Source organism: Brassica napus, chromosome C3 (genome assembly GCF_020379485.1).
Source record: "Brassica napus cultivar Da-Ae chromosome C3, Da-Ae, whole genome shotgun sequence".
In the NCBI taxonomy this organism is placed as follows: Eukaryota; Viridiplantae; Streptophyta; class Magnoliopsida; order Brassicales; family Brassicaceae; genus Brassica; species Brassica napus.
Window position 1 is genome coordinate 68,530,518 of NC_063446.1, and position 26,491 is coordinate 68,557,008.

General features: G+C 36.0%; 2 protein-coding genes, 1 long non-coding RNA gene and 1 pseudogene across 6 annotated transcripts; 3 read left to right on the forward strand and 1 right to left on the reverse strand.

Moving 5' to 3' along the window:
* Nucleotides 1-3,683: 3,683 nt before the first annotated feature.
* On the forward strand, nucleotides 3,684-8,869 carry LOC106361102 (UDP-glucuronate:xylan alpha-glucuronosyltransferase 2). Of its 2 annotated transcripts, none has more exons than XM_013800802.3 (4): nucleotides 3,684-4,019; nucleotides 4,130-4,784; nucleotides 5,543-6,068; nucleotides 8,185-8,869. In XM_013800802.3, the coding sequence occupies exons 1-4, from the start codon at nucleotides 3,804-3,806 to the stop codon at nucleotides 8,603-8,605; spliced, it is 1,818 nt and encodes a 605-aa protein (XP_013656256.2). In that variant the 5' UTR covers nucleotides 3,684-3,803; the 3' UTR covers nucleotides 8,606-8,869. The 2 variants fall into 2 exon arrangements, with proteins under 2 accessions (XP_013656256.2, XP_013656257.2); XM_013800803.3 differs by having other exon boundaries at nucleotides 3,795-4,024.
* A 6,741-nt stretch (nucleotides 8,870-15,610) lies between these two features.
* On the reverse strand, nucleotides 15,611-17,784 carry LOC106369304. Of its 3 annotated transcripts, XR_007320480.1 has the most exons (6): nucleotides 17,049-17,784; nucleotides 16,900-16,962; nucleotides 16,744-16,799; nucleotides 16,420-16,571; nucleotides 16,182-16,322; nucleotides 15,611-16,052 (listed from the first exon to the last, which is right to left on the reverse strand). It is a non-coding gene; the product is annotated as an uncharacterized LOC106369304 (long non-coding RNA). The 3 variants fall into 3 exon arrangements; XR_007320479.1 differs by having other exon boundaries at nucleotides 16,182-16,303; nucleotides 16,900-17,784; XR_007320478.1 differs by having other exon boundaries at nucleotides 16,900-17,784.
* A 6-nt stretch (nucleotides 17,785-17,790) lies between these two features.
* On the forward strand, nucleotides 17,791-21,018 carry LOC125583452 (probable disease resistance protein At4g33300). Its single transcript, XM_048750417.1, has 5 exons — nucleotides 17,791-18,577; nucleotides 18,838-19,220; nucleotides 19,304-19,659; nucleotides 19,740-19,945; nucleotides 20,022-21,018. The coding sequence occupies exons 1-5, from the start codon at nucleotides 17,893-17,895 to the stop codon at nucleotides 20,855-20,857; spliced, it is 2,466 nt and encodes an 821-aa protein (XP_048606374.1). The 5' UTR covers nucleotides 17,791-17,892; the 3' UTR covers nucleotides 20,858-21,018.
* Nucleotides 21,019-22,980: 1,962 nt separating this feature from the next.
* On the forward strand, nucleotides 22,981-25,007 carry LOC106358978 (annotated as a pseudogene).
* The last annotated feature ends 1,484 nt before the right edge of the window (nucleotides 25,008-26,491 follow it).

Here is a 26,491-nt window from a genome sequence, read left to right on the forward strand (position 1 = left end):
GAACAATATGGCTAAAGGTTTTAAACCTATCGGTTTGAAGTGGGTGTTCAAAATCAAGAGGAACTCTAATGGGAGTATTAGTAAATACAAAGCACGCTTGGTAGCAAAAGGCTATGTTCAAAGACATGGAGTTGATTATGAGGAAGTGTTTGCACCGGTGGCTCGCATTGAAACCATTAGGTTGGTAATAGCTATTGGAGCATCGAAAGGCTGGGAAATACATCACTTAGATGTAAAAACAGCGTTTCTACACGGAGAATTGAAAGAAGAAGTCTATGTTGGTCAACATGAAGGATTCGAAGTAAAGGGAGAGGAAGATAAAGTATACAAACTACGAAAGGCTTTATACGGTTTGAGGCAGGCTCCACGAGCATGGAACGTCAAACTTAATAAGATTCTTAGGGATCTTGGCTTTACACGATGCGCAACGGAGGCCTCCCTTTACCGAAAAGAAGATACACATGGTTTGTTGTTAGTATGCGTCTATGTAGACGATTTGCTGGTGACCGGTACTTCACTTCAATGCATTGTCGAGTTCAAGAGAGAGATGGCTGCCAAGTTCGAGATGAGCGATCTAGCGATGTTGACGTACTATTTAAGAATCGAAGTACACCAGCTTGCGCAAGGCATTGTCTTGACGCAAGATAGGTACGCGGAAGGTACTTGAAGAAGCCAGTATGCATGCGTGCAATCTCGCTCATGTGTCAATGGACTTAAATGTCAAATTGTCTAAAGCTCCGCAAGAAGCAAGCATCAATGAGAGAGAGTATCGTAGAAGTATTGGATGCCTTCGTTACTTGCTGCATACGCGCCCTGATCTTTCGTTTAGTGTCGGAGTCCTCAGTAGATACATGCAAGAACCAAAGGAATCACATGGAGCGGCTCTCAAACAGGTACTAAGGTACTTACGAGTCTCGTGTTCACTTGGTCTCGTGTTCTCACGATCAACACAGCTCAAGATAGTAGGCTACAGCGACAGTTCTCATAATGTCGATACTGATGATGGAAGAAGCACAACCGGCCATGTCTTCTACCTCGATGAAAGTCCGATAACGTGGTGTTCACAGAAACAAGAGATTGTGGCTTTATCATCTTGCGAAGCAGAGTTTATGGCAGCGACAGAGGCGGCTAAACAAGCGATATGGTTGCAAGAGCTACTTAGTGAAATCATGGGAGCAGGTTGCGTGAAGGTGACAATACGTGTGGATAACAACTCTGCAATAGCTCTTACAAGAAATCATGTGTTTCATGGAAGAAGTAAGCACATTCATAGAAAATTTCATTTCATCCGAGAATGTATTGAAAACAAACAAGTTGAAGTGGAGCATGTACCCGGGAGCGAGCAAAGAGCCGACCCGCTAACTAAATCATTTGATAGGATCAAATTCAAGGAATTGAGAAGCCTTATTGGGGTTAGAGATGTGAGTGAAGATGAGTTCAAGCTTAAAGGGGAGAATGTTGAGATAAGCTTGGAGAAAGCTTGAGAGTCAAGCAACCTAGTCCTATTTGATTTATGATCTTAAGAGATAAGGATCATATTATATTTGTGTGTTACAATTAGGAATAGGAAATATAAAGTCTCTATATAAGGCTATGTCGAGTAATGGCATTAGTCACGAGTTGTGTGATTGAGAGTCTTAGTTTTTGAGTGATTTTTCTAAGGCATTAATAAAGAATGTTCTTTATAAATCTCATTCTTGAATTCTAGATTTGGTATCAGAGCCAAGTTGACGAGAAATCTGCAAGAAAACCAAAATACCCTTCGAGTAGGAATGAGATCCATCGAGTTAGGATTGGGAGGTGTGTGTGGCAGAGTTCAAGTCAAAAGATCCTGGAAGTCAATTGTGGGACACAAGATGAATGTGATCCTTAGTTTGAAGGGGGGAATGTGAGATAACAAATTAATTCTCACATTGGAGAATTAGACAATGAGTGTCTAATATATAAAGAGATGTTCAACTCTAATTAGTACGAGACCTTTTGGAAAGAAGCCCAAAAATAAATCTATGCTGACCAGCCAATTAGGCCTAAAGTGGACAATATCGTACTAATCGGATAATATAGAGTTGGACATGGGCTTACACAATTCCAATATAGACCAAGTCGATTCTGGATGGTGACGTCGTCCATTTTACATTCCAAATCAAATTATTAGTAAATTAAATTAATTTGTTTTTTTTTTCGATGGCATATGAACATAATTTCCTATAGATAGTTTCTTGATTATATTTCAAAATATTACACATAGTAAGGTAGGCCTATACCTATGTCTGGGAACGGTTACGTTTAATAAGTGAAATTGCATGAATTTGTTTGGAAGCCTGATCTTTTCATCATCGATATCGAGCCACTTTACGACTTGTCTTCTTATCTTCATCCTTCATTTTTCTCCTCAGCTTCCCTCTGATAGTAATAATAAAAATAACATTTCGGTATCGCCACAGACAAGAGACAGAAAATCGACACGTACCGACACGTGGCAACACGTGACTAGTCTGGACCACTTCTGTGGGGTCAGGATACCTCTATATAATTCATAATAATAATAAAAATAGTAGTGATCGTAATTCTAATCGTTTGATCAATTGAAAATAATCATGAGTCTAGAAAAAACTCTGATCGTCAAATCCGTGGAGGTATTGTATTATTTTCACCTTCTTCGCATGAATTTGTTTAGAAGCCTGATCTTTTTGAAAGACATTTGTGTGTGTTGTGCTATATATACATTTAAATTTAATAATTCAACTTCTAAAATTAAAAAATAAAAAAAAATTTAAAAAACTTCAAAAGACTTCTGCCATTAGACCATGACAAATTTAATTACATTACAAAAGGTTCTAAACTTTACAAATTAAAAAATTTATAATTAAACTAATCATCTCTTATATTGTTACATTAAGCATTTCCTCAAATTTTTCACCCACGGAATTCTTACATCGAATTATTATGATATTTTGTACTAATAATTCTCAAAATTGTAGTTGGTAGACAGTTTACCGACAAAAAATAATTGAAACTGTTTTTTTTTGTCGTTGTACACATATGTCACCATTGTTTTCTTTTTAAGATCATCAAGTTGTGGAAATTTAGATCTCATAAAAAGATTGTTGGATTGTCTCTATCAGACAGTTTACCCGCTCTCGAACGTAGTATCGTAACAGAACTCATTCAACATTTTTCTCATATTTACAAGAATTTTGTGAATGAATATAGACAAAGTGAAAAAAAAAAAAAAAAGAATTTTGTGAATGAATGACGAGTGTTGAGTATTTACTAACTATAAATAATTTTCACCTAAGCTTAAGGCTTGACTCACAAGTCATGATTAACAACCCATTTCCCATTGCACATGAGACGATACAGAAGAGGGTTGTTTTTCATTATAATATATACTTGGTCCCATATGTGCAACTGAGAACAAATACGTAACGTAAGGCGTACATTTTTGCACAGTCATTTCATTATTCGTAGCCCAACCACCCATAATCGTTGGCGACATCTTTGTTTATATTCCAATAAATCCATCAGGCTTGTTTTTTTTTTTTGAACTTGCCATCAGGCTTGTTTTTGAGTAAAGAAAATCCTTAATTTGACACGTCCAATGAAACTCTTCTAGATGTTTTTGGTATATTATAGTATCTTACTTTAAAACTCAACCTCTGGTCCTCTACATATGTAGTTTACTAATCATGTTTATTTCTATTATTTTTATCTCCCCTAACTACTTTTTAACACTACTTCATTAACTACCTTACGCGGACCGTATATATATATAGAAAATTACCATCTGATTAGTATAAAAGATGAAAGAGAAGTGTTTTTTATTGAGAAACGGGAGGACGATGATGATGGTAATGAAGATAGCTCCATCCAAATCCGCATTGATACGCTTCAACTTAATCTTGTTTTCTCTCTCTTTTCTTCTCTACACTGCATTTTCTCTTCACCCTTCTTCGTCAGTTTACTTCCGCAGCGCAGCTTCCTTTGTTGGATGCTCCTTTCGTCATTGCACTCCCAAGGTAAGGTGAAGTGTGTTTGTTTTATTTTGATGAACGGGTAAACTCTATACCTAACTCGGTCTAATCGGTATTTTTACTATTGCTATTTGATCAAATCTTTGGAGTTATAGGTAACGAGAGGAGTGAAGATGCAAGAACTCACTGTAGAGAACCAAATAAACAAGATAGGTTCACAAATCGCTAGTAACCAGACCAAGCTTGAGGCACCAAGCTTCATGGAGGAGATTCTAACAAGAGGGTTAGGGAAAACAAAGATAGGGATGGTAAACATGGAAGAAGCCGATCTTACCCAATGGAAACGTTATGGAGAAACTAATCACATACATTTTGACCGTGTGTCTAAGCTTTTCACATGGCATGACTTGTTTCCTGAATGGATAGACGAAGAGGAAGATCACGAGGTTCCCACATGTCCTGAGATACCAATGCCTGATTTGGAAAGATTAGAGAAGTTTGATTTGATAGTAGTGAAGCTGCCTTGTAAGTACCCTGAAGAAGGGTGGAGAAGAGAGGTTTTAAGGTTGCAAGTCAACCTTGTCGCGGCTAACTTGGTGGCCAAGAAAGGGAAGACGGATTGGACATGGAAGAGCAAAGTGTTGTTTTGGAGCAAATGTCAACCGATGATTGAGATTTTCCGGTGTGATGATATGGAGAAGAGGGAGGGAAATTGGTGGTTGTATCGGCCAGAGGTGGTTAGGTTACAGCAGAAGGTTAGTTTGCCCATCGGATCTTGCAATCTTGCTCTTCCTTTGTGGGCACCACAAGGTAATATTACTTGCATAACAATCACATTTTTTTTTGTTCAATAATTCTAATTTAAGTAAAGGAACTAAAGTATACAAACCACACAAAACAAAACGTAATTCCCATAATAAAATTCACTTAAGATGAAACCAATCTTTTTTAGTATTATTAGCAAATTGCTTTAACTTTTGTGTTTTAATTTGATTAGAAGTTGAAGTAGCCAAACAGATGATTATTCGAACTGAAACTGAGATAGAAAGGTCTCAAATGAGACATTGCAACTTAAAAAACTTGATTACGTGAAATTGATGTGAAAGGTACGTACTAACTATGTCGTGGCAAATAAAACAAATCGACATGTTTGGATACTTTGCTTAGTTGATTTTTGTGTGTTAATTAGGTATGTTAGTGCCTTAGTGGTTGTGATTTAGGTGTGTCTTTTTGCTAACTACCATATATTGATTGTTTTTCAAGCTACCTTGCTTCCTAAAAGAGATTCTAAAATGGCATGATTAATATGTTTTAAGTTTATGTCATGTGTGCAGTTTAGTCAAAATTCAATAATATGTTATAACTGTATAAAAGAGAACAAAAATTTACTCTTTTTTTTTTTTGAGCACAGAGAACAAAAATTTGCTATACATCTGATAAAATAGCTTCTTTTTATTAATTCAGTATTATATCAATTAGATTAATATAAGCTTTTTAATCTATAAAGTTAATCTTATTAAACAAAGCGTATAATGTAATTTTCTTGGATTACAAATACAAAAAATCAGGTATAGACAAAGTGTATGACCTAACAAAGATAAAAGCAGAGACAAGACGACCAAAACGTGAGGCCTACGCAACCGTCCTCCACTCTTCCGAATCTTACGTCTGTGGCGCCATAACTCTGGCTCAAAGCCTCCTTAAGACAAACACAAAACGCGATCTTATCCTTCTCCACGACGACTCCATCTCCATTACCAAACTCCGAGCTCTCGCAGCCGCAGGATGGAAGCTCCGTCGAATCCTACGAATCAGAAACCCACTTGCCGAAAAAGATTCATACAATGAGTATAATTACAGCAAGTTTCGACTGTGGCAGTTGACGGATTACGACAAAGTGGTCTTCATTGATGCTGACATCATCGTCCTGCTTAACCTTGACCTTCTCTTCCATTTCCCTCAGATGTCGGCCACCGGGAATGATGTCTGGATATTTAACTCCGGTGTAATGGTCATTGAGCCTTCTAATTGTACGTTTAGTACGATCATGAGTCAACGAAACGACATCGTTTCATACAACGGCGGAGATCAAGGGTACGCACTTTGCATATTTTAACAATACATGGGTAGTTTAATGTTTTTATGTCAGTCATTTAGTATAGTTCATTAATAATATAGTGCTTAACAGCACTATAAAAACGAAAGAAAGGGGAGAGTTCGCCCTAGAGAGAGAACATAACCACGCCGCCGCCGCTCTTACATCTCGACGCCGGTGAGGCCCATGGTCACCGGCGTCGGGCCCTCAATTCCGTCTGTGTTATAACGTATTCTCTCTTCTTCTTCGTCGTCTTTAACATCTGTACTCGTACTGTCATCGTCTCCCACGCCGCTGCTCCCTTAGATCCGCTCGTCATCACCTTTTCCCCTCCAATCCGAGACACTACTGCCTTCCATGTTCCCCTCCTCGCTACCACTCATCCTCTCCGAGCGAGCAGCCCCTCTCTAGTCATGCCTAGTTTCAGCGCGTTCATCGTCCTCGCAGCACTTCCGTTCATGCTCGTCTCCGCTGGATCTTCAGATGGCTCGAACGGCTTGGTCTCAAGCACCGCCATGAAGACCACCGGTGGCCCTGGCGTCAGCTCCTCTGAAGGCCACTGCTGCTCCTCCGTACTTCGTAACCTCCACAACGATGGTTCCTCTGTTTGGAACATCAGATCTGAGAGTTGGATCTCTCGGTTAAAAGATCCTCGCTGGGTTCAGCTCCACCCATCCACGTCGATATCACTCCCGCTTCCCTTCATCTCCGCCAACAAAAAATCCACTGCTGTCTTGTTCTCACACCGACAAGGCGGAGCCGTCACCACCACACCGTTGAGTTCTCTGCTTATGTGCTTCCTCACTCTTATCTTCAAGCCGCTCACGCCTTCTTCGAAACAAGTCACTCTCAGACGAGAGGTCGCCCCACCACCACGACGTTTTGTGCCTCCAACGCCGAGACGCGAGCTTCACTCCACTTTTCTGGGCCTGGACTTTAAACAACAAGGGTTCTAGCCCATTTTATGACCCAAAAGGACTCTCGAGTGATCTCCCACCACAATCTTATCCGACGTCATTCTCACGGTTCGTTTCAAAGTCAAATATACCTATGGAATTGGAGATGACAACGGTATCAACCGTCTCACCAAACAATATGCTTTCCGGCACAGTTGAGATTCACCTAGTCTCCCGGATTATAGCTGATCTTGTTTGTCTAATGGACTGCATATTCACATCTAGCTTCTCAATGAGCTCATCAGTGTTGGTATTCACCAACGACTTTCAAACCCGATCTTTAGGGTCCCCTCTCATCGGTTCATGTACCGATTTTAGTATGTTCTTGGGAGCATCAGTTTTAGGGTTTCAAGTGAAGTTTGTCTACGGGTATCTTCGCCCCTTAAACACATTTATCCTTTATTGCTGTACCTTTCGTTTTCATCTAGCCGTTGAATTCACTTCCGGTTGTAACCGTCTAAACCCGTTGGGCATTTAGTTTAATATAAAAGCTTGTTGACCAAAAAAAAGTGCTTAACAGCATCAATGAGAGCATCAACCAAACTGGTCCGGTTAACTTTTATCAATTCAATGGTATGGTTAAGTGTAAACCGCTTGTAGACCCTATAAGATATAAACACTACTAATTAATCAGGCATAGGCACAACAAGCATGAGCATTCAATTTTCGTTTTGATTTTGATTTCGATTTAGTTTTTGGTTTTGGGGATTTTGGAACAATTCGAGTATTTTTTAAAAATTGGTTCGGTTTGGTCGGCTAATATCCGAAAAAGTCCAGGTCCAATTTAGTGCTAATTGGGTTCTGATTTTTCAAGTAATTTGGGATAATTCGGATAAAAGTCACATAATAGAGTTTTAGGTTAAATTTTGGGTAATTTGGGTTGTTAGATCAAAATTGGGTAGTCCGATAATCTTAAGTATTTCAAATAAAAAAAAACTGTTCTTGTAATTCATATTTTTTGGGTAAGTTAGCCGTGTTCGGTTCATGTTTTTCAAATCTAAAGATAGGAATCATTTGTATATGAACATCGGTTTGGTTTTGGTTTTAATTTCTGTTCTATTCTGTATTGGTTTTCAGTTCTTGTTAAGTTTACAGGCCTACTACTAACAATACATTAAACCATAACAACAGTAATGCTAATGTACATATGTATTTTCAGGTATCTAAACGAGATATTCGTGTGGTGGCACCGATTACCTCGCCGAGTAAACTTTCTAAAGAACTTCTGGTCGAACACAACCAACGAAAGAAACATCAAGAACAGCCTCTTCACTGCTGAGCCGCCTCAGCTCTATGCAGTCCACTACTTGGGATGGAAACCATGGCTTTGTTATAGAGACTACGACTGCAACTTCGACGTGGAGCAGCATGTGTACGCTAGCGACGCGGCTCACGATAGATGGTGGAAAGTGCACGACGCCATGGACGAAGATTTGCAAAGGTTTTGTAGGCTGACCAAGAAGAGGAGGACAGAACTTAACTGGGAGAGGAGGAGATCGAGGCGTAGAGGTTCAACTGACTTCCATTGGAGGATCAATGTTACTGATCCAAGACGACGCCGTTCTTATTTGATAGGGTAAATTTTTGTTGTCTGTGTATATAGATGTAATTGAGACTGTGAGACTGAGACCCCATTCTTATCTCTTCCTTTATTTTTGCGTGTGGGTGATCTTCTCATGCCATCTCGATTACAATTATTCTGAAATAAGCTTTTATCTTTGTTTCTCAGCTCGTGTGGTTGTACTATTTTTATGGTTTATGTGTATTTAGGGGATGAATGGTTTTTCTGCTACCACCCGCACACGCAACTTTTGCGGTTGGTAGCGGGCGTTTTGCAACAATCATTCTAATAAGTTCTTTAAACCGCTCTAAACCTTAGAAATTTAAAAGCTGGTTCCAGCTAGCATTTGCGGTTGCGAAAGAATATTTTTTTTTCTTTTAAAACAAGATAACAAAAATAAAAATAATCAATAAAAATTTTAAATTGGAATTATAAAAATACTAAAATATATCTATTATATTTTAATTAATATTATAAAAATTTTAAAATACAAATATTTTCTATAATTTTTAAAAATTTAAAACTATAACTTTCTAAATATAATTTTTATATTTATTATAGTATTATGATTTTTGATATTTTTATAATTATATAAAATATAAATATTGTTAATTTATTATTTAATCGCTAATACAATTGGTAGTTAACCAGTCATAAGTATCCCGCAAACGCACCAATTTCTAATCGTAGAACCAGTCGTACAGATCTCTTAAAACCCTAAGAAACCGCAATCACCCGCATCCGCAAACTCCCGCAACCGTAACCGCTGCGTTTGAACCGGTCAGACCCTTAGTTGTTTACTTCAAAACGATTTTGCAAATATGACATATATATAACGCTGCCGGACTGATATATAAAAGAAAACTCATTTGTCGATAGAGCATACCATGAAAATATCTAAAAAAATAATAATAATAGTATTATAATTTCAGATTTTTGTTTTGATTTTTCTTTAATAGATGAAATGTTAGTTAAGTGACATGTGTTATTTATAGTTGATCATGGATTTTAAAAGGTTGAGTTTTAAAAACTTTTCATTTTTCTCTTCCTTCTTTTAATTGTTTTTGATTTATTTTTAATTGTAAGAACTCCATAAAAATCTATTTTTAATTGTAATTCATTAATTAAAAAGGGAAAAATTGGAGAGAGATGAAGAAAAAAAAATTAAAAACAGGATTTGTAAGAACCTATTGAGATATTTTAGAGTACATGTGTCACTTTCTTATTTATTTAAATATTTAAAAGAAAATATTTTTAGTTTAAATCAAAATTTGTATTATAATATTAATATTTACCTATTGAAAACTTCATTTTAAGAAACTACACGATAAAAGTGCTCTAAAGAAATGTCACAATTTTATGTTCAATTTCTAGTTTCCCTTTAAGCTATTTAATTCCACATAACTGTTTCAAACATAATTTATGTGGTTGTAATTACATGGAGAAAATATATCATGTTTTCGAGTATAGAATGTTTTAAAACATTCAGAATATCATTATTTTGGAGAATTTTGATGTTGGACTTTTGAAATATAATAAAAATTATATTAATCAAAAGGACTAATCACAAAGGTTGGAACATGATCATGATCATCTATTTCAGTATGGAATGATCATTGGATCTCATCCACTCGCCCGAGACCAGCTAACAAAAACTTTCATAATAATTACCCGGAACTCATAGTGGATTCTCTCATTAATCAGGAATCCCGAACATGGAATTTACAGGCCATTAAGACATTGGTGGAATCCCAATATGCAAAAATGATCGAAAGTATTCCTTTGAGTAGGAATCAGAAGGAAGATAGGAATGGATGACATTTCACTAATAACAGGAAATACACGGTACAATCAGGGTATCAGATAGAAAGGATATATCATGATAAGGAAAAACTACCAGAATTTTATGGACCAAATGTGGATATACCAAAGTTAAAGCATTTCTTATGGCAGCTGGTGACATGTTGTATAGCGGTAACAAAAAATCTAAATGCAAGAGGAATACAAGAAGATACATGTTGTGCAAGGTGTGGAGATTCGGAGAAATCAATAAATCATGTGTTTTTTGAATGTCTCCCGGCACGTCAGGTGTGGGCACTACCTAAGATTCCATCCAATCCAAATATCTTTCCTATGGGTTCTCTTTTTGCTAACATAGACCATCTATTTTGGAGAGTTAACCCAAAAATGGAAGACCATCAGTTTGCATGGATATTATGGTACATCTGGAAGGGCCGTAATAAAAAAGTTTTCAGTAATCTTGATATTGATCCGAGGGAAACACTCAACTTAGCATAATTGGAATCAAGACTTTGGGCTGAGACACAAGTTATTAATGATACCAGGTTGGTACAAGCGGGTCAGATAAGACCTAATTATGGGATTACAGGAAGATTGTGTTTTATAGACGGTTCCTGGAAAGATAAGGACTTATTTTCAGGACAAGGCTAGTTCAACACACTACCGGGGTTTGACGCGTTATTAGGGGCAAGGAATGTAAGGACATGTCTCTCTCTTTTTCATGCGGAGATAGAGACATTAATTTGGGCAATGGAATGTATGAAGAATTTAAGACAGTTTCGGGTGATGTTTGCAATAGATTATTCTCAATTGGTGAAGATGGTTTCGGAACTAGAGGAATGATCAGCATTTGAAAGCTACCTGGAAGACATTATGCTTTTAAGAAAAAGCTTCACCAACTCAGATATTGTTCATGTACCTAGGACGGAAAACATAAAGGCGGATCGTTTGGCACGCAGTGCTTGGAACCAGCCATCTTTCGTCGTACACATGGATGCCGAGTTGCCGCATTGGTTTACTGAGTCTACATAAATCTGTGAATGTTTGCCGTAAAAAAAAAGTATATTAATATTTGATCAGAGAACATTTCGAATGTTTGAAAAACCTGTCAAAATATTATTTTAATATCTTTCTCTTTGTCTATTTTGGAAAACTTTTACATAAATAATTCCTCAAAATTTTGAAATGCTTTCTAATCAAAAAATCAATATAATTGATATGTTTATATATTTTGAAAGATTTAACTTGAAAAATTTTAATCTGTTTTCATAAGCAGGTACTGTATCTCCAATTTTTTTTTCCTTTTATTAGTCGTTTAATGTGATAAATTTATTCCAAATAAACAATTATTATGCTTCCTAATATTTTATTGTTTTCTGTAGACTCAGCCTAAAAAGACTTTAGCAACAAATAATCAAATAATTATGTACCCCACTCTATCTATCTCTATCTGCAATATAATTATATGTGTGAACAGCAACATAACTTGTGTGAAAATATTATCCAATCCTTTTCCAATCTACATTTAGACTTTTGTTAGCTTGTTCCTGGTTCCTTATTTCTTACGTTATTTAGCAGTGTCGTATAATGATGTCGTCACTGTCACTGCAAATTGCTACGATATTCCCAGTGGAATTAAAGACAGAAAGCTACTTTTTTTAACAAAGGGAAAACAACGATAAGGATGGTGAACATGGAAGAATCTGATGCGAAACGAATCACATACATGTTGAGCGTGTATCTAAGCATTTCACATGGCAAGGCCAGAGCATCACATTCTTACTTTAGTATATGGTTTACAGATAACAAATGTTTTTTAATTGGTCGGAGGTATCTGGACCAAAACCCAACAAATCTCCATATGAGGATACTACAGATGAAATAGTCCGAACCCAGGTTTTGAATGAAAGTCTCATATCGGTTAGCTAAGCAAATAAAAATTTAGTCTGCGGCTGGATACATAGAACCCATGGCACAGAACCAAGGAAGTTACTCTGTCTTTTTTTTTTAAAAGGCTTAACGCTAGTTACTCCTGTCCCAAATTCTATTTCTACCACTCGTTAAAATTTTTTCTTCCATGGTTTAACCATCCAAATAAGTAGTTCCGGGCCTGATTTTAGATACTACCAATAGGCTTGGAACTTTTATCGGAGATCCGGATTCGATCCGAGATTCGATCCGAATCCGATCCAAAAATCCTCGGATATCCGAAGGGGCCGAATCCGGATAGTAAAATGTTGGATCCGTCAAAGTCGGCTCCGGATCCGTAAGTTTTATTAATAACTATTTCAAAAATGTAATATATATATATATAAATTAATTTTATTTAATATATTTTCATTTTTATAATAGTATATATAAATTTTATATAAATTTTGTAATATTATACACATAAATAATTAAAAACATTATATATTTTTTGTTTTTAAATTATTTTTAATATTTATATATATTAAGATTATTTTTTATTTATTTTAAGGATCCAAATCTGGATCCGGATATCCGCTGGATATTACAATTTTTAGAAGGATATCCGACACCTAGATATCTGAAAACCTCGGATCTGGATGATTGTAAAATTATGGATCCGCCGGATAAAGATTTGGATCTAGATACCTTAAATTTGTCCGGATATTCGATCAGTCCCAGGCCTACCCACCAATGAGAGGTTTTTTCTTTATAATTTTTTAAATAACTATCATACACCTCTTAGTATTTTATTGTTTTACGAAGACTTGACCTAAAAAAGAGACTATATCAACAAGTAAACAAATAAATAGTAGGACCCACTCTCTCTATCTCACTGGCCTACACGATGTGGTCTGTGTGAACAGAACTTTTTTTTTTTTTTTTTGAACAGAACATACTTGTGTGGAAATATTCTCATTAGGACTTTTGTTAGCGCGTTCCTCTTCTTTTCTTTATAACAACTAGATCTTTTTTCCGCGCTACGCGCGGATTATGTCTTTTAAATTTATGTTTTAAATTATTTTCAAACATTTGAAAATATAAAAATATTATTCTGAAGTATGTGCAACCGCAAAGAGTTGAAATATCATAATATGTATTGGATGTCTTTCAAGCAAGTTAAATTTTTGAAAAATAGTATTCCAAAATTTGGATTTAAGCAAAACAATATTAATTTCTAGAATAACTTTAAAAAATATATTTAGGCATTCAAAAAAATATTTTTTTTAAAGGTGTCACTACTGCATACCAATTATTTAAACACGAAAATAAATTTATTAATGTTGTTTTTGTACCTAATATCCAAAATTGTATGACATTCTCTTAGACCAAAATCTCTATTCTAAATATTTCTCACACTTAAAAAAGGTTATTTTCACATTATTTGAAATACGAAAATGCTTCGCAGTAGCTTAGTAGTATCACTATCACCAACTCAATGTTTAATGATATATAGATAATTAACTAAAATCTTGGTTGTTTTTAAGAAATGTGCTTATGATTCAATTTTTGGTACATTACTTGTTTTGATGATCTAATAAAAAGGATAAAACCTACTTAATATATATGTATATATTGATAATTTATTGTATTTTATTATTCATTATGAACAATTTTACTGTCCATTTATTAGATATTCTATTTTTCTCATAAAATAATTTTGTGTATAAAATATGAAACAATATTTAGCGATAAGTTTGGATTATAAACGTTCAGTCAGCAAATTATTCTATCTTAAAATAAAATTTCAAACTTAATATAAATATACCTAAATTCAATAATTTTGAATGCTGGTTTTTTGGTTTATGATAAAAACTAAATGGGAAAATTTGGAGAAATATACTACAGTAAATTTTTAATTTGAAAACTACACCATTGTGTAAGTTTTTTTTTGAAAAATACACTTATGTATATATAAATTTACTAAATTGTCCAATCTGAATATTTCTCAATTCCTAATTTATTTTGTATTTAAAGTAAGGTTTTAGAAAAACAGTTTTTTTTTATAAAAAGAAATGTTTATCTTAAACTATTTATCTTTATCTACAAAATATATTATTTTAATATATCTTAAACTATTTATTTTTTGAGAAAAAAAAGAAGGTAACCTTCTTTGTATCCTCCATGTCTGAAACAAAACTTTTATTCTATAGTTTCACAGATTCTTCCTATTTCCTCTCATTTCATTAAGAAATTTGCTAATTCATGAATCAGATTTCAGTTTCTAATTCTGCTTCTATTTTATTCTGAAAATACTTCTGTTTTTTTTTCGTTTAGTAAAATTATGCTGCATATAGCTAGAGGTTTTGGAAAAGAGAAAAAATCATGATTTTTTGTTTTTATAATATAATTGTTATTTTAAAATTTTAAAAGATAAAATAACATATATTTATCTAAACATACAAATTTATCTTAAACATAAATAATTATAATAATAATACTATTTTTAGTTTGGAGTATATTTTAATTATTGAAATATCTAATATGGATAAAAATGTCAATTCACATTGAATAAAGTTTATTTTTCAAAAAATAAATAGAAGGTGTAATATCGCAAAGGAAAAAGGAAATGCATAAAAATTTATGAAATTGTAAAGGGATGGAAGCATGTTGGGTTGACGGGTTCACAGATTTGTTACTTCACTCATGGGGTCATTTACGACCATCCTCTTTGCCCTTAACACCCTGGGGATTTGGCTCATCGCCTTGACGTTCAATATTACAAATATTGAGATCAGAAAGCGGTAAACAGAGAATGATACTTATGTCACGCCAGTCCCACAACTCCTGAGAAGAAATATTTGTGGAGAAGAGTGGTGTCATGCTTCTCCACCAATTTTGACAAAAAAAAAAAGAAGTATTGTTTGCTTCCTGGAATTCACTCATCTCTGCCCTCACTTGTAATTGGGGTATTGTTTGATTTTTTTTGCCCCTTGAATGCAATCTGATTCTTCAAAAAAAAAAATTCAATCAGTATTTCTTGTCAGAGAAACTGGACATTTTTGTTCTAATCATATAACTTAATATCAAAATAATAATAATTTTTTTCAAATGTAAAATTTAAAAGAAAATAAAATTTAAAACATTAGTACTCTTCGAACTGAATCCAACAACACAACTCTGTAACATTCTTGGGACAGTATATTCTTTTCTTTTATTTTTTAAACGTGGAAAGATTTACTCGTAAGTTCTTTGTAAATTACATTTGGCAAAAAAAAATTGGTCGAAAAAAAGTTCTTTGTAAATCACAGAAGACTTAAAATATGTTAAAACTTTCCATGCTGAAGACCTTTCAAAGAACACCACTGATCTCTAAAAGACTTTAAGAGTCTGCTTTACAATACAAAGATCCACAATAGTAGTTATTTTCTTGGTTAAGTAGTAGATCCTACTTGATCAAAAAAAAGTAGTAGATCCTAAAAATGTTACGAAGTGACATGTTAGAATCTCTGGACAACAATTACTACTTCTGCAGCATCCTTACATTTCCAGGGTTTCATGCTAAGCCTATTTTCAAGTGGTGGGTGGTTCAGCACTCATAGCTTCATGTCTGAAACTCCAACCTTAGTCCCATTCACAAAACGATCCGAGAATACAAAAGGTTGCAATCTGGACTTCTCTTCAAACTTGTTGTGTCAATGTTGGAATGGTCACAGTCAAAACCTTTAGTCCTTGTTCTTCAAGCGATACACACCACTCTGGAGATTAGATTTTGCATAATAGATTAGTCAAGAGAGACATAAAAGCTCCAAAATAAAAGATGGGAATGTTCTATGAACAAATGATTCGAGAAAAACAGTCCACAACATTACGTAAAAGAAATTTACCGATGAAGGATGCAGGCGTAGAGTTTAGCGGTGCGTCCACATCTCTGATCACTTCACCTTGACTGATCACCCAGTTGACCAAGTGATAGGGTGTACGTGAATTGGAGAACATGTTCATGTATCTGCAGGTTTCCTCTTGATCTTCAGTTTTCATGTGTGATCGTTTGGAAATATCAAGCAAAAACAATTAAGTAACCGAAAGCAACTAACTTTTAGTAGCCAATAACTATATGCATACCTAAGGGAGGCCTTGCCAAAAAGAAACTACCAGTTGATAGCAATGTTCTTTAACTGCAAACTTCTTTCGGATTTTCCACTTCATAGCCTCTCCGCCAATTCAGTCATAGCTTCTGTTATGGTTTCAGTTAAAGCAGTTTCGTCTTCTGAACCCTGAAAGATTTTTAAGAGCGTCAGTATGATTCAGTAAAGCTACAACAGCCCTTCCATATACAAATATGATTCAACAAAAATAACTCCACAACATTTTATAAATGAAAAACATTAAATTTGAAATTCTCATGTCACCTGTAGAGTAGAAACAATGTTTAGCTAAAGAACGTACCAATAGTGGAGTCAAATGCAGATATGGCTCCACCAGAAGCATCTTTATAATGCCATCTGTGAAGTCAAAATCAAGAAAACATCAGAATATACTCAATCATCTGTATTCCCTGTAAATTGAAGACTACAAAGAACTCTCCATAGAAAAGAGACTCACCAAAGAAGTAGCAACTGTGGAACCCAAAGATCTTCTGAAGCACAGATTCTCGCAGATCTCTTCCTAACTCCGAATCAAATATCAAGCAAAAGAAGCTGAGAAGCTACGATTCCAGCAAATTAAACAACGGTGCAAGAGTCAGAACCAACCTCTTTACTCAATCTTTCACTAATAAACGGCATGAACATCTCCAAACAATCATCATCAACACCACAATAACTACTCTCTTACACTTCTTCATCCACAACCCAAACTCGACTCAAATCAGCAAAACTAAACCCAGAACAAATCACCTTCAAGCTTCGTGTTCTCCGTGGGTGGAGGCGCTGCGTCTTCCGGCAGCCTCGTCGGAGCTCATCTCGTCTCCCCACCCGGTACCTGATCATCAAGATGGAGGAGGAAGCGTCCGTCGTCGTCAAGGTGGTACCTTTCTCTCTCGTTGCGGTTCGGTTGGATCTCTGGTGTGGTAGATCCCCAGGTGAGCGCCATCGCTCTGGTGGTTCGTCAGTGAAGTTGTCAGCTTCCTGTTAGAGGACTACGGGAGCGGTGCTAGAATTGCCAAATTTTAAGAATACATTGAACTTCAGGGAATATGAAGAGATGAGAAGAGAAACTCTGAAGATTAAGAATTAACGGAGACGGCGAGTTTATTTGTGGAGGAAGGAAAGCGATGAACGCTGCGGTTACATGTTTTTTTTAATTGAACCGGATAGCTCAGTCCATTGCTAACCAATGAAGCCCATCGGAACATATTAGAGCCCATACAAAATCAACAGTTTACTGAACAGATCTACGTGGATTATTAAAATGTTTTGATTGGCCAAATAAATTTGCCTACGTGGACATGTTAAAAACACTCCATATATTGCTTTTAGTATAGGATAGATGATGTTTTCACTTACCATTATCTTTGTAAAATTTCCACGAAATTTCCATTTAGATTCTCCTTAACTACTCTCTCTCTCTCTCTCGACCTCATTGACTTCATTAACAATGGCCATCACCGATTTTTTCGCCGGTGAAATAGCGACTGAGCTACTGAAACAGCTCTTTATGATATCAGCCAAAGCATGGAAATACAAAAGCGTCGCTGAGAGGCTCATCGACTTGATCGAGAACATGCAGCCGACCATCAAGGAGATTCAGTACAGCGGCGTCGAGCTCCCTCCTCACCGTCAGGCTCAGATCGGTATGCTCTCTAACACCTTAGAGAAAGGGAAGAAACTCACCGAGAAAGTGTTGAGCGCCCGTCGCTGGAACGTGTACAGACAGTTAACATTAGCGAGGAAGATGGAGAAGCTAGAGAAGGATATCTCTAACTTCCTTAAGAATCAGATATTGACTCATATCCTCGCTGATGTTCATCTTCTCAGGGCTAACTCCGATGTAAGGTTCGATCGGGTTGATAGGAGCCTTGAGATGATGACTGAGCACTTGGGGTCGATGAAGATCGGTGGAGGAGGGATGATAAGGGAAGCCATGAAGATAGCAGAGGCGACGATGGAGATTGAGATGGGCAACGACGAGGAGAAGTTTGGTGTTGGGTTGGAGATAGGTAAGAGGAAGGTGAAGAAGATGATGTTTAGCGCCGAGAGAGGGCTTATTGGTATCAGTGGCATGGGCGGTGTCGGCAAAACTACACTTGCTAGAGAGCTTGAACGGGACGTTGAAGTCCAATGTAAGTCTTCTGCTCTTGTTCTGTCTCTAACTATGTTATGTCGTCATCAGATGCATAATTAGTATGATATTGTCGGTTTTGGACGGAACGGAAGCCCTACGATTTTTTTTCCTAAAATTCCTCATATGAATCAGAGTTGGACTTTATATATTAGAAACTATTTGTCTAATATTCCGATGTGGGACTTAGATTGCAAATAGTTAGATGAACATGTTGTAATGATTGAGTTGAGTTACTGACACTGTTTTTGTTTATGTCAGGTCATTTTGAGAACAAGGTTTTGTTTCTGACTGTATCACAATCTCCGATGCTTGAGGAACTGAGAGCACATATATGGGCGTTTGTGTCTGGTTATGAAGGTGTAAACCCTGTTCCAAACTGGAATTTACAGTACGAGGGCGGTGTTAAAACACAGAAGCTGGTGATTCTTGATGATGTTTGGACAAGAGAAGCGTTGGACGCCTTGACGTTTAATATCCCTGGTTGCACAACACTTGTGGTCTCACGGTCCAAACTCACAGAGCCTAAAGCCACTTATGATGTGGAAGTACTAAGGGAAGATGAAGCACTCTCCCTCTTCTGTCTCTGTGCATTTGGTCAGAAAACTATCCCTTCTGGTTTCGACAAAAAAATGGTCGAGCAGGTAATTATAATGTCTACTTTTTTTTCTTCAACTGATTCATGCCTAGTATGATGTATATATCCAATGCTTTTTGATTCTCACAGGTTTCTGGTGAGTGTAAAGGTCTACCTTTGGCTCTCAAAGTCACAGGGGCTTCACTAAAAGACCGACCTGAAATGTATTGGAAAGGAGCATTGCAGAGGTTACAAAAAGGTGAACCTGCTGATGAAACTCACGAGACTAGATTACTTCATCAAATGGAAGCTAGTCTAGAAAATCTTGACTCGACAACCAGAGAGTGTTTCTTGGATCTTGGCGCATTTCCTGAAGACAGGAAGATTCCTGTAGATGTTCTTATCAACATGTGGATTGAGATACATGATCTAGAGGAGGCCATTGCTTTTGCCACTCTTGTTGATTTGTCGCACAAGAATCTACTTACCCTTGGGAAAGATCCACGGTAAGGATGGGATCACATCACTTGTAGCTCTTCACTTTTTTATATGTACTAATAATCACTACTGGTATATTGATATACAGGCTTGGCTCTTCATATGCAAGCTACTATGATGTGTTTGTGACACAACATGATGTTCTGAGAGACTTGGCTCTTCATTTAAGCAACAAAGGGAAAGTAAACATAAGGAAGAGACTGCTGATGCCGAAAAGAGAGTCATCTCTTCCAAAAGAATGGGGAAGGAACAGTGATGAGCCATACAGAGCTCAGATAGTCTCTATTCATACTGGTAAGAGACTGTTTTAAACTGCAATCTTTATATCACAAGGATGGTAATGTTGACTAGAGTTATGTTTCTGTTGCAGGGGATATGGATGAGATGGGTTGGTCTGACTTTGACATGGACTTCCCTAAGGCAGAGATTCTAATACTGAACTTCTCTTCAGACAAATATGTTCTGCCTCCTTTCATCACTAAGATGAGCAAGCTTAGGGTCCTAGTGATCATCAACAACGGCATGTCCCCTGCTGTTCTCAATGACTTTTCGATTTTCGCCAACTTGTCATACCTAAGGACTCTCTGGCTGGAGAGAGTTCATGTCCCTGAACTCTACAACACTACAGTTCCCTTGAAAAAACTCCACAAGATGTCTTTGATCCTCTGCAAGATCAATAACAGTTTTGATCAGACAGGAGTTGACATCTCCAACCTCTTCCCAAAATTAGCTGACCTGACGATAGATCACTGTGATGATCTCGTCTCACTACCTTCAAGCATCTGCGGCATGACATCTCTCAACTCCTTAAGCATCACAAACTGTCCACGCCTCAGTGAATTGCCTAAGAACCTCAGTAAGCTACAAGCTCTTGAAATTCTGAGGCTATATGCTTGTCTTGAGCTAAAGGCATTGCCTGTGGAGATCTGTGAGCTTCCTCAGCTTAAGTACCTAGACATCTCACAGTGTGTTAACCTGAGTTGTCTTCCAGAGGAGATAGGAAAGCTAAAGACGCTTGAGAAGATAGACATGAGAGAATGTTTTTTCTCGGATAGACTTAGCTCTGCTGTTTCTTTAGAGTCTCTACGCCATGTGATTTGTGATAAGGACGTTGCGTTTATATGGGAGGAAGTTGAGAAGGCTGTTCCAGGGTTGAAGATTGAAGCTGCTGAGAAATGTTTCAGCTTAGATTGGCTCGACGAGTAAGACCATAAACCTATAGTGAGTGGCCTTGTATCAATTGTAAATAGTTTTGAGGGATTAGTGTAGGGCTTCTCTTCTTTGTTAATTAATATCATGCTTTTGTAGTAAAGATCTCTCTGTACAGTTTCTACAAACTCAATCGGTCAAGTCTCTTTTTTTGCTTATCTTATTCTTAATCTTTGTATGAAAATGGTTAAAAAAGTGTCTTCAGAGCGTCTGAGCTTATGTCATTAATGTGGGCATGCAGAGAAGACAATATCCACAGATTTTACTGCAACGTCTTAAATATCTCCTAAGGGACACCTTAGCACTGATGATATTGAAACTACAGTGAACCAGCAACCTGTAATATTTGGTAATGAGCTAGAAGACCTCATTGACTTTGTTACTGATACCGATATTGATACAATGCTAAAACAGCAACTCGTAATATCTCAGAGTGGCGGACCCAGCAAAAAAATTTGACTGCGGTTAAGTTGACCTTGGGAGGAATCGAACACAAGATTTGTGGGTTCAATGAAGAAAATTTAACCAACTCGGCCACGATATATTAACGTTTTCAAATGAAAAGTTTCTATTTATCTTATTTTAATGGTGTCAATTGAACCCACTCCTCTCTGAGTGGGTCCGCCCCTATAATGCAAGAGGACAATATTAACTCTGACATTGATACAGAATCTGGCCAGCTTCCTGTACTATATCTCCAGCCAGTGGTGTAAGAGTATGTTTATCCGGGATTCTTAGTGAGTTTCTTAGTGCGTGGATCCCCACAAAACCCTTAAGGATCGGTTATAAAAACTACTAATTAAGAACTGATTTTAGTGAGTTTCTTACACTGTTCGCGGACCCCACTGACTCGTGGCGGCCCGCGATTGGTTTGCTTTTTAATTTTTTTTTTTAAAAAAAAAAATCTAAGAAACCCAAATGGATTTCTTAGGGATAAACATGGTCTAAGACTATGATTATCGTAAGGGGTCCTTAAGGTTTTTTGAAAAAAAAAAATAAACCAATCGTGGGCCGTCACGTATCGGTGGGGTCCGCAAACAATGCCAAAATCCCTCAATTACCGATCCTTATTTGGTGATTTTGAAAAATGATTTTTAAATTTTTGTGGGATCCATGTGTCAGTGGGGCTTATATTTCGTCAAAAAACCTTCCCAAGGACTTTCGGATGTTCATGCTTTAAGTATGATGCATAGATGAAAACTCCTAGTGAAGCCTTTTTGTATATAAAATGTAGCAATGTAACCCAATTTTGTGTTAGGATGCAAGGAAATTTCAACGGGAGTCTTTTTAGTGTTGGTTCAATTAAACCGAATCGAACGTCTCTTATGTTTTGGTTCGGCTTTTGTAAAACAAATTTCAGTTAGTAAGTAATTCATTACATAACTGACTGGTTATGGTTTGGTTTAGTAAGATTCGAGAAACGCGTATATAAAATTTTCAACGGCTCTCTCACATAAATATAGCCGTTAGCGACTTTCCGATTAGAGATTTGGGGACAGCCGAAACCCTAAACGGCCTCCACTGCTTAATAATCAAAAACTATAAATTCACCTCAAAGTTCACACTTTCCTCCACTCATCTCCCATCCCATCATCAACCCACGAACAACTCTTCGCTCGAATTTATTACTCTATTGATTATTCTTTGATCTAATTTCATTTAATTGTTTAAATCCGTTTCGTGTATATATATATATATATATATATATATATATAGAAAAAGACAAAAATAGCACTAAATAAGTTTTTGTTTCCAAACTAGCGCTCAAGGTCAAAAGTCACAAAAATAGCATTTAATGTTTTATCAAAAATCACAAATTTAGGGTTTAGAGTTAAAGGGTGGGGTTTAGAATTTAGGGTTTAGGGTTTAGGGTTTAGAGTTTAGGGTTTAGGGTTTAGAGTTTAGGGTTTAGGGTTTAGGGTTTAGGGTTTAGAGTTTAGGGTTTAGGGTTCAGAATTTAGGGTTTAGGGTTTAGGGTTTAGAATTTAGGGTTTACGGTTTATAAATGAAGTTTTGGGGATAAGATTTCAAATTTTGAAAAATAAAAAAATTTAAATTTTCAGAAGATAAAATGCTATTTTGGTCATTTTAGTTTTTGAGTGCTATTTTTGTGATATAAACTTATGCTATTTTGGAGATTTGCCCATATATATATATATATATATCATCACTATCGTGCCTTCTGCTTCTTTGTGTTTTTTTTTTCTCTCTGCTTGTTTTGTGTCAACAATGGATGCAGGTATAAACACATCTTCGCACTTGAAGGCTCAAGCTCGCTGCCCTCTTCGAGAACACTTCCTTCCCAGGAAAAACTGCAAGGAAAATGTGAGTTAGGGTTTCTAATTGAGAATTAGGGTTTCTAGTTGTGGAATGTTTGTCTTTATTTAGATATCTTAAAAAGATCAGTGATATTGATTTGCTTTTGTGTTGCACCAGCTTGACAGATTCATACCCAACAGATCAGCCATGGATTTCGACTACGCACACTACGCTCTTACCGAAGGAAGGAACGGTAAAGATCAAGAAGAAACCGCGGTAAGCTCACCATCCAGAGAGGCCTACAGGAAGCAACTAGCTGAGACCATGAACCTGAACCACACACGGATTCTCGCCTTCAGGAACAAACCTAAAGATCCTGCTCAGTTGCTTTCCACTGACCACTCTGGTTCTTCTCTTCACCAACAACAACCTAAATCCGTAAAGCCAAGAAGACACATTCCTTAGGTATGTATTAATTAGTTCGCATCTACTTCTTGTTGTATTGTAATATTGATCCGTTTGTTCTAATTTTATGTTGTAATGATAGACTTCTGAGAGGACACTGGATGCACCTGACATTGTGGAGGACTTCTACCTCAACTTGCTTGACTGGGGTAGTGCTAATGTTTTGGCTATAGCGCTGGGACACACAGTTTATCTGTGGGATGCTTCTAGTGGCTCCACATCTGAGCTTGTAACCATTGATGAAGAGAAAGGACCTGTGACAAGTATCAACTGGGCACCTGATGGTCGTCATGTTGCTGTTGGTCTTAATAACGCTGAAGTGCAACTGTGGGATTCTGCATCCAACCGTCAAGTAAGTTAACTACAAAAATCTCCTATCTCCTCTGATTCAGACATAATGTGTTGTGTACTTAACCTGATGTGTTGTACTTTTATTTTCTGCAGCTAAGGACATTGAAGGGTTGCCACCAGTCAAGAGTAGGATCCTTGGCATGGAACAATCATATTCTGACAACTGGGGGAATGGATGGGCAGATTGTAAACAACGACGTACGGATCAGATCACACGTCGTGGAGACTTACAGTGGTCACACTCAGGAGGTTTGTGGGCTCAAGTGGTCAGGATCCGGACAGCAGCTAGCGAGTGGTGGCAACGACAACGTGGTACACATATGGGACCGTTCCGTGGCCTCTTCAAACTCCACCACGCAGTGGCTTCACAGGCTTGAGGAGCATACGTCTGCAGTTAAAGCCCTTGCCTGGTGCCCTTTCCAGGCGAATCTGCTAGCGACTGGTGGTGGTGGAGGAGATAGGACGATTAAGTTCTGGAACACTCACACGGGGGCTTGTTTGAATTCGGTAGACACTGGCTCGCAAGTGTGTTCGTTGTTGTGGAGCAAGAATGAAAGAGAGTTGCTTAGCTCACACGGGTTTGCACAGAATCAGCTTACGTTGTGGAAGTATCCATCTATGGTGAAGATGGCTGAGCTCAATGGTCATACGTCAAGAGTTCTATATATGGCCCAGGTGAAGAGAATAAACTTATATTAATTTAGTTCTTTTTTTTTTTTTTTGAAGTCTTTAGTTCTGAAACTTGTGCTGTTTTTGTCTGTGTGTTTTCTACAGAGTCCAGATGGTTGTACCGTAGCTTCAGCAGCAGGAGATGAGACACTGAGGTTTTGGAATGTTTTTGGAGTGCCAGAGACTGCCAAGAAACTTGCTCCTAAAGCTGCACATGGGCCATTCTCTCGTGTGAATCGTATTCGTTGAAGAAACTGTGAAAGACTAGACTAACAAACAACAAGGGAAAGCTACTGATTTTGAACATAAAAGACTTATTGTATCTTATTACAATTTTAGATTTCATTTTCATGAAATGGATTGACAAGCAAAGTGCACACTGTATTACATATACCCTACATAGAAAAAGAATTTTCATTTTTAACACTCTTATTCGTCTCATCAAGTGAACATTAATTAGAGTATATTTATTGTAGGTCTCTTAGATTAAGTCTTTTAGCGTAATATAAGATATAGTCTTTTAGCTTTTAAGTAAAAAAACTAAGAAACGTCTCTTAAATAAGATATATAAGATATAGTCTTTTAGCTTTTAACTAAAAAAAGTTAAGAAACGTATCTTAAATAAGATATATAAGATATGTCTTTTAGCTTTTAATATTACGCTAACAGAGACCTTGTATAACATCTGTATCAAACGAAACCACTACACTACGAAAGATCCTTTGTATTTTAGCGCCCCTTAAATATCTAACATTATTTAGCGCCTAAAGCATGGGTTTTATAAGCTTTAGTGCAGGGCCGGCTCTCACCACTGTAACTGTATATTATACTTAATTCTTTCTGATAATGTCAAGGCTTGGACACGAAGCCTTGATAATCTATATTATTAAAAGAGAAGTACCCATTTGAAAATGTTCTTATTTCATTAATTAAATTCCATACTTTTTTACTTGTCTTTTTCAGTTGCATTTATGAAATATCCTAAAACGAATAAAACTGCCTAATTTAATACTTGTCTTTTCAATTACATTAATGAAATATGCTGAAATGAATTTAAACTTCCTATTTTATTGTTTGTCTTTTTCGGGTACCTTAATAAAATATCCTTAAATCAATTTGGACATAATGATATTTAATCAACCAAAAAAACTCATGAGTTATCCTTACGTGCATAATTTTAATAATGGAGATTTTAAAAAACGTGCATCATTAAAATGTTACCTAAAACATGCAACACTAATATATAACATGCATCAATAAAACAAGAATTTGACTCACACAACTGTACGGATATTATTTTCAGTTGATTAAATTTAAAAATAATTATTTATTCAAAAAATATTTAAGAATGACCATGTTTTAAAAAATTATATGGTATTATTTGCTCATTACTCATTTGTCATTTGCTAAATTGTTAGAAAGAAAATTTTAGCATAATATAACTCAGTTGTCATTTGCTAAATTTATAGTTTTTATTTATATTTTTTATTATTTAATTATAATATTTTCATTTTATATTCGAAAGATAAATGAATTTTCTTTCAAACAATATTTTTGAAATTTGTAATTTTTTTTAAAAATAATCAATTTAAATTGTTATTATCATTGAATATAATTATTTTTGACATACTTTAAGTTTTTGTTTATATCAAAACTTATCATATTTTAGGATAATTTTAATTTAAAATGTAATTTTCATATTTTTCAAATAAATTCTAAAAATATTTTTGTTATAATTTTTAAAAAAATATTGAGTTGCATTTCAAATAAAAAAGTAAATATATTAAAAATATTATAATTAAACTATGTAAAATTTAATATAGTTTTAAAGAAATGGTCAAAATAAAAAAAATTACACATAAAAAAAAATCATGATTTTTGTTAACT

Coding starts and splice junctions, on each gene's coding strand:
- LOC106361102 (XM_013800802.3), top strand. CDS start 3,804: ATGAAAGAGAAGTGTTTTTTATTGAGAAACGGGAGGACGATGATGATG. Junction 4,785..5,542: donor TCCTTTGTGGGCACCACAAG/GTAATATTACTT, acceptor ACAAAAAATCAG/GTATAGACAAAGTGTATGAC. Junction 6,069..8,184: donor TACAACGGCGGAGATCAAGG/GTACGCACTTTG, acceptor ATGTATTTTCAG/GTATCTAAACGAGATATTCG.
- LOC125583452 (XM_048750417.1), top strand. CDS start 17,893: ATGGCCATCACCGATTTTTTCGCCGGTGAAATAGCGACTGAGCTACTG. Junction 18,578..18,837: donor ACGGGACGTTGAAGTCCAAT/GTAAGTCTTCTG, acceptor TGTTTATGTCAG/GTCATTTTGAGAACAAGGTT. Junction 19,946..20,021: donor GATAGTCTCTATTCATACTG/GTAAGAGACTGT, acceptor TTTCTGTTGCAG/GGGATATGGATGAGATGGGT.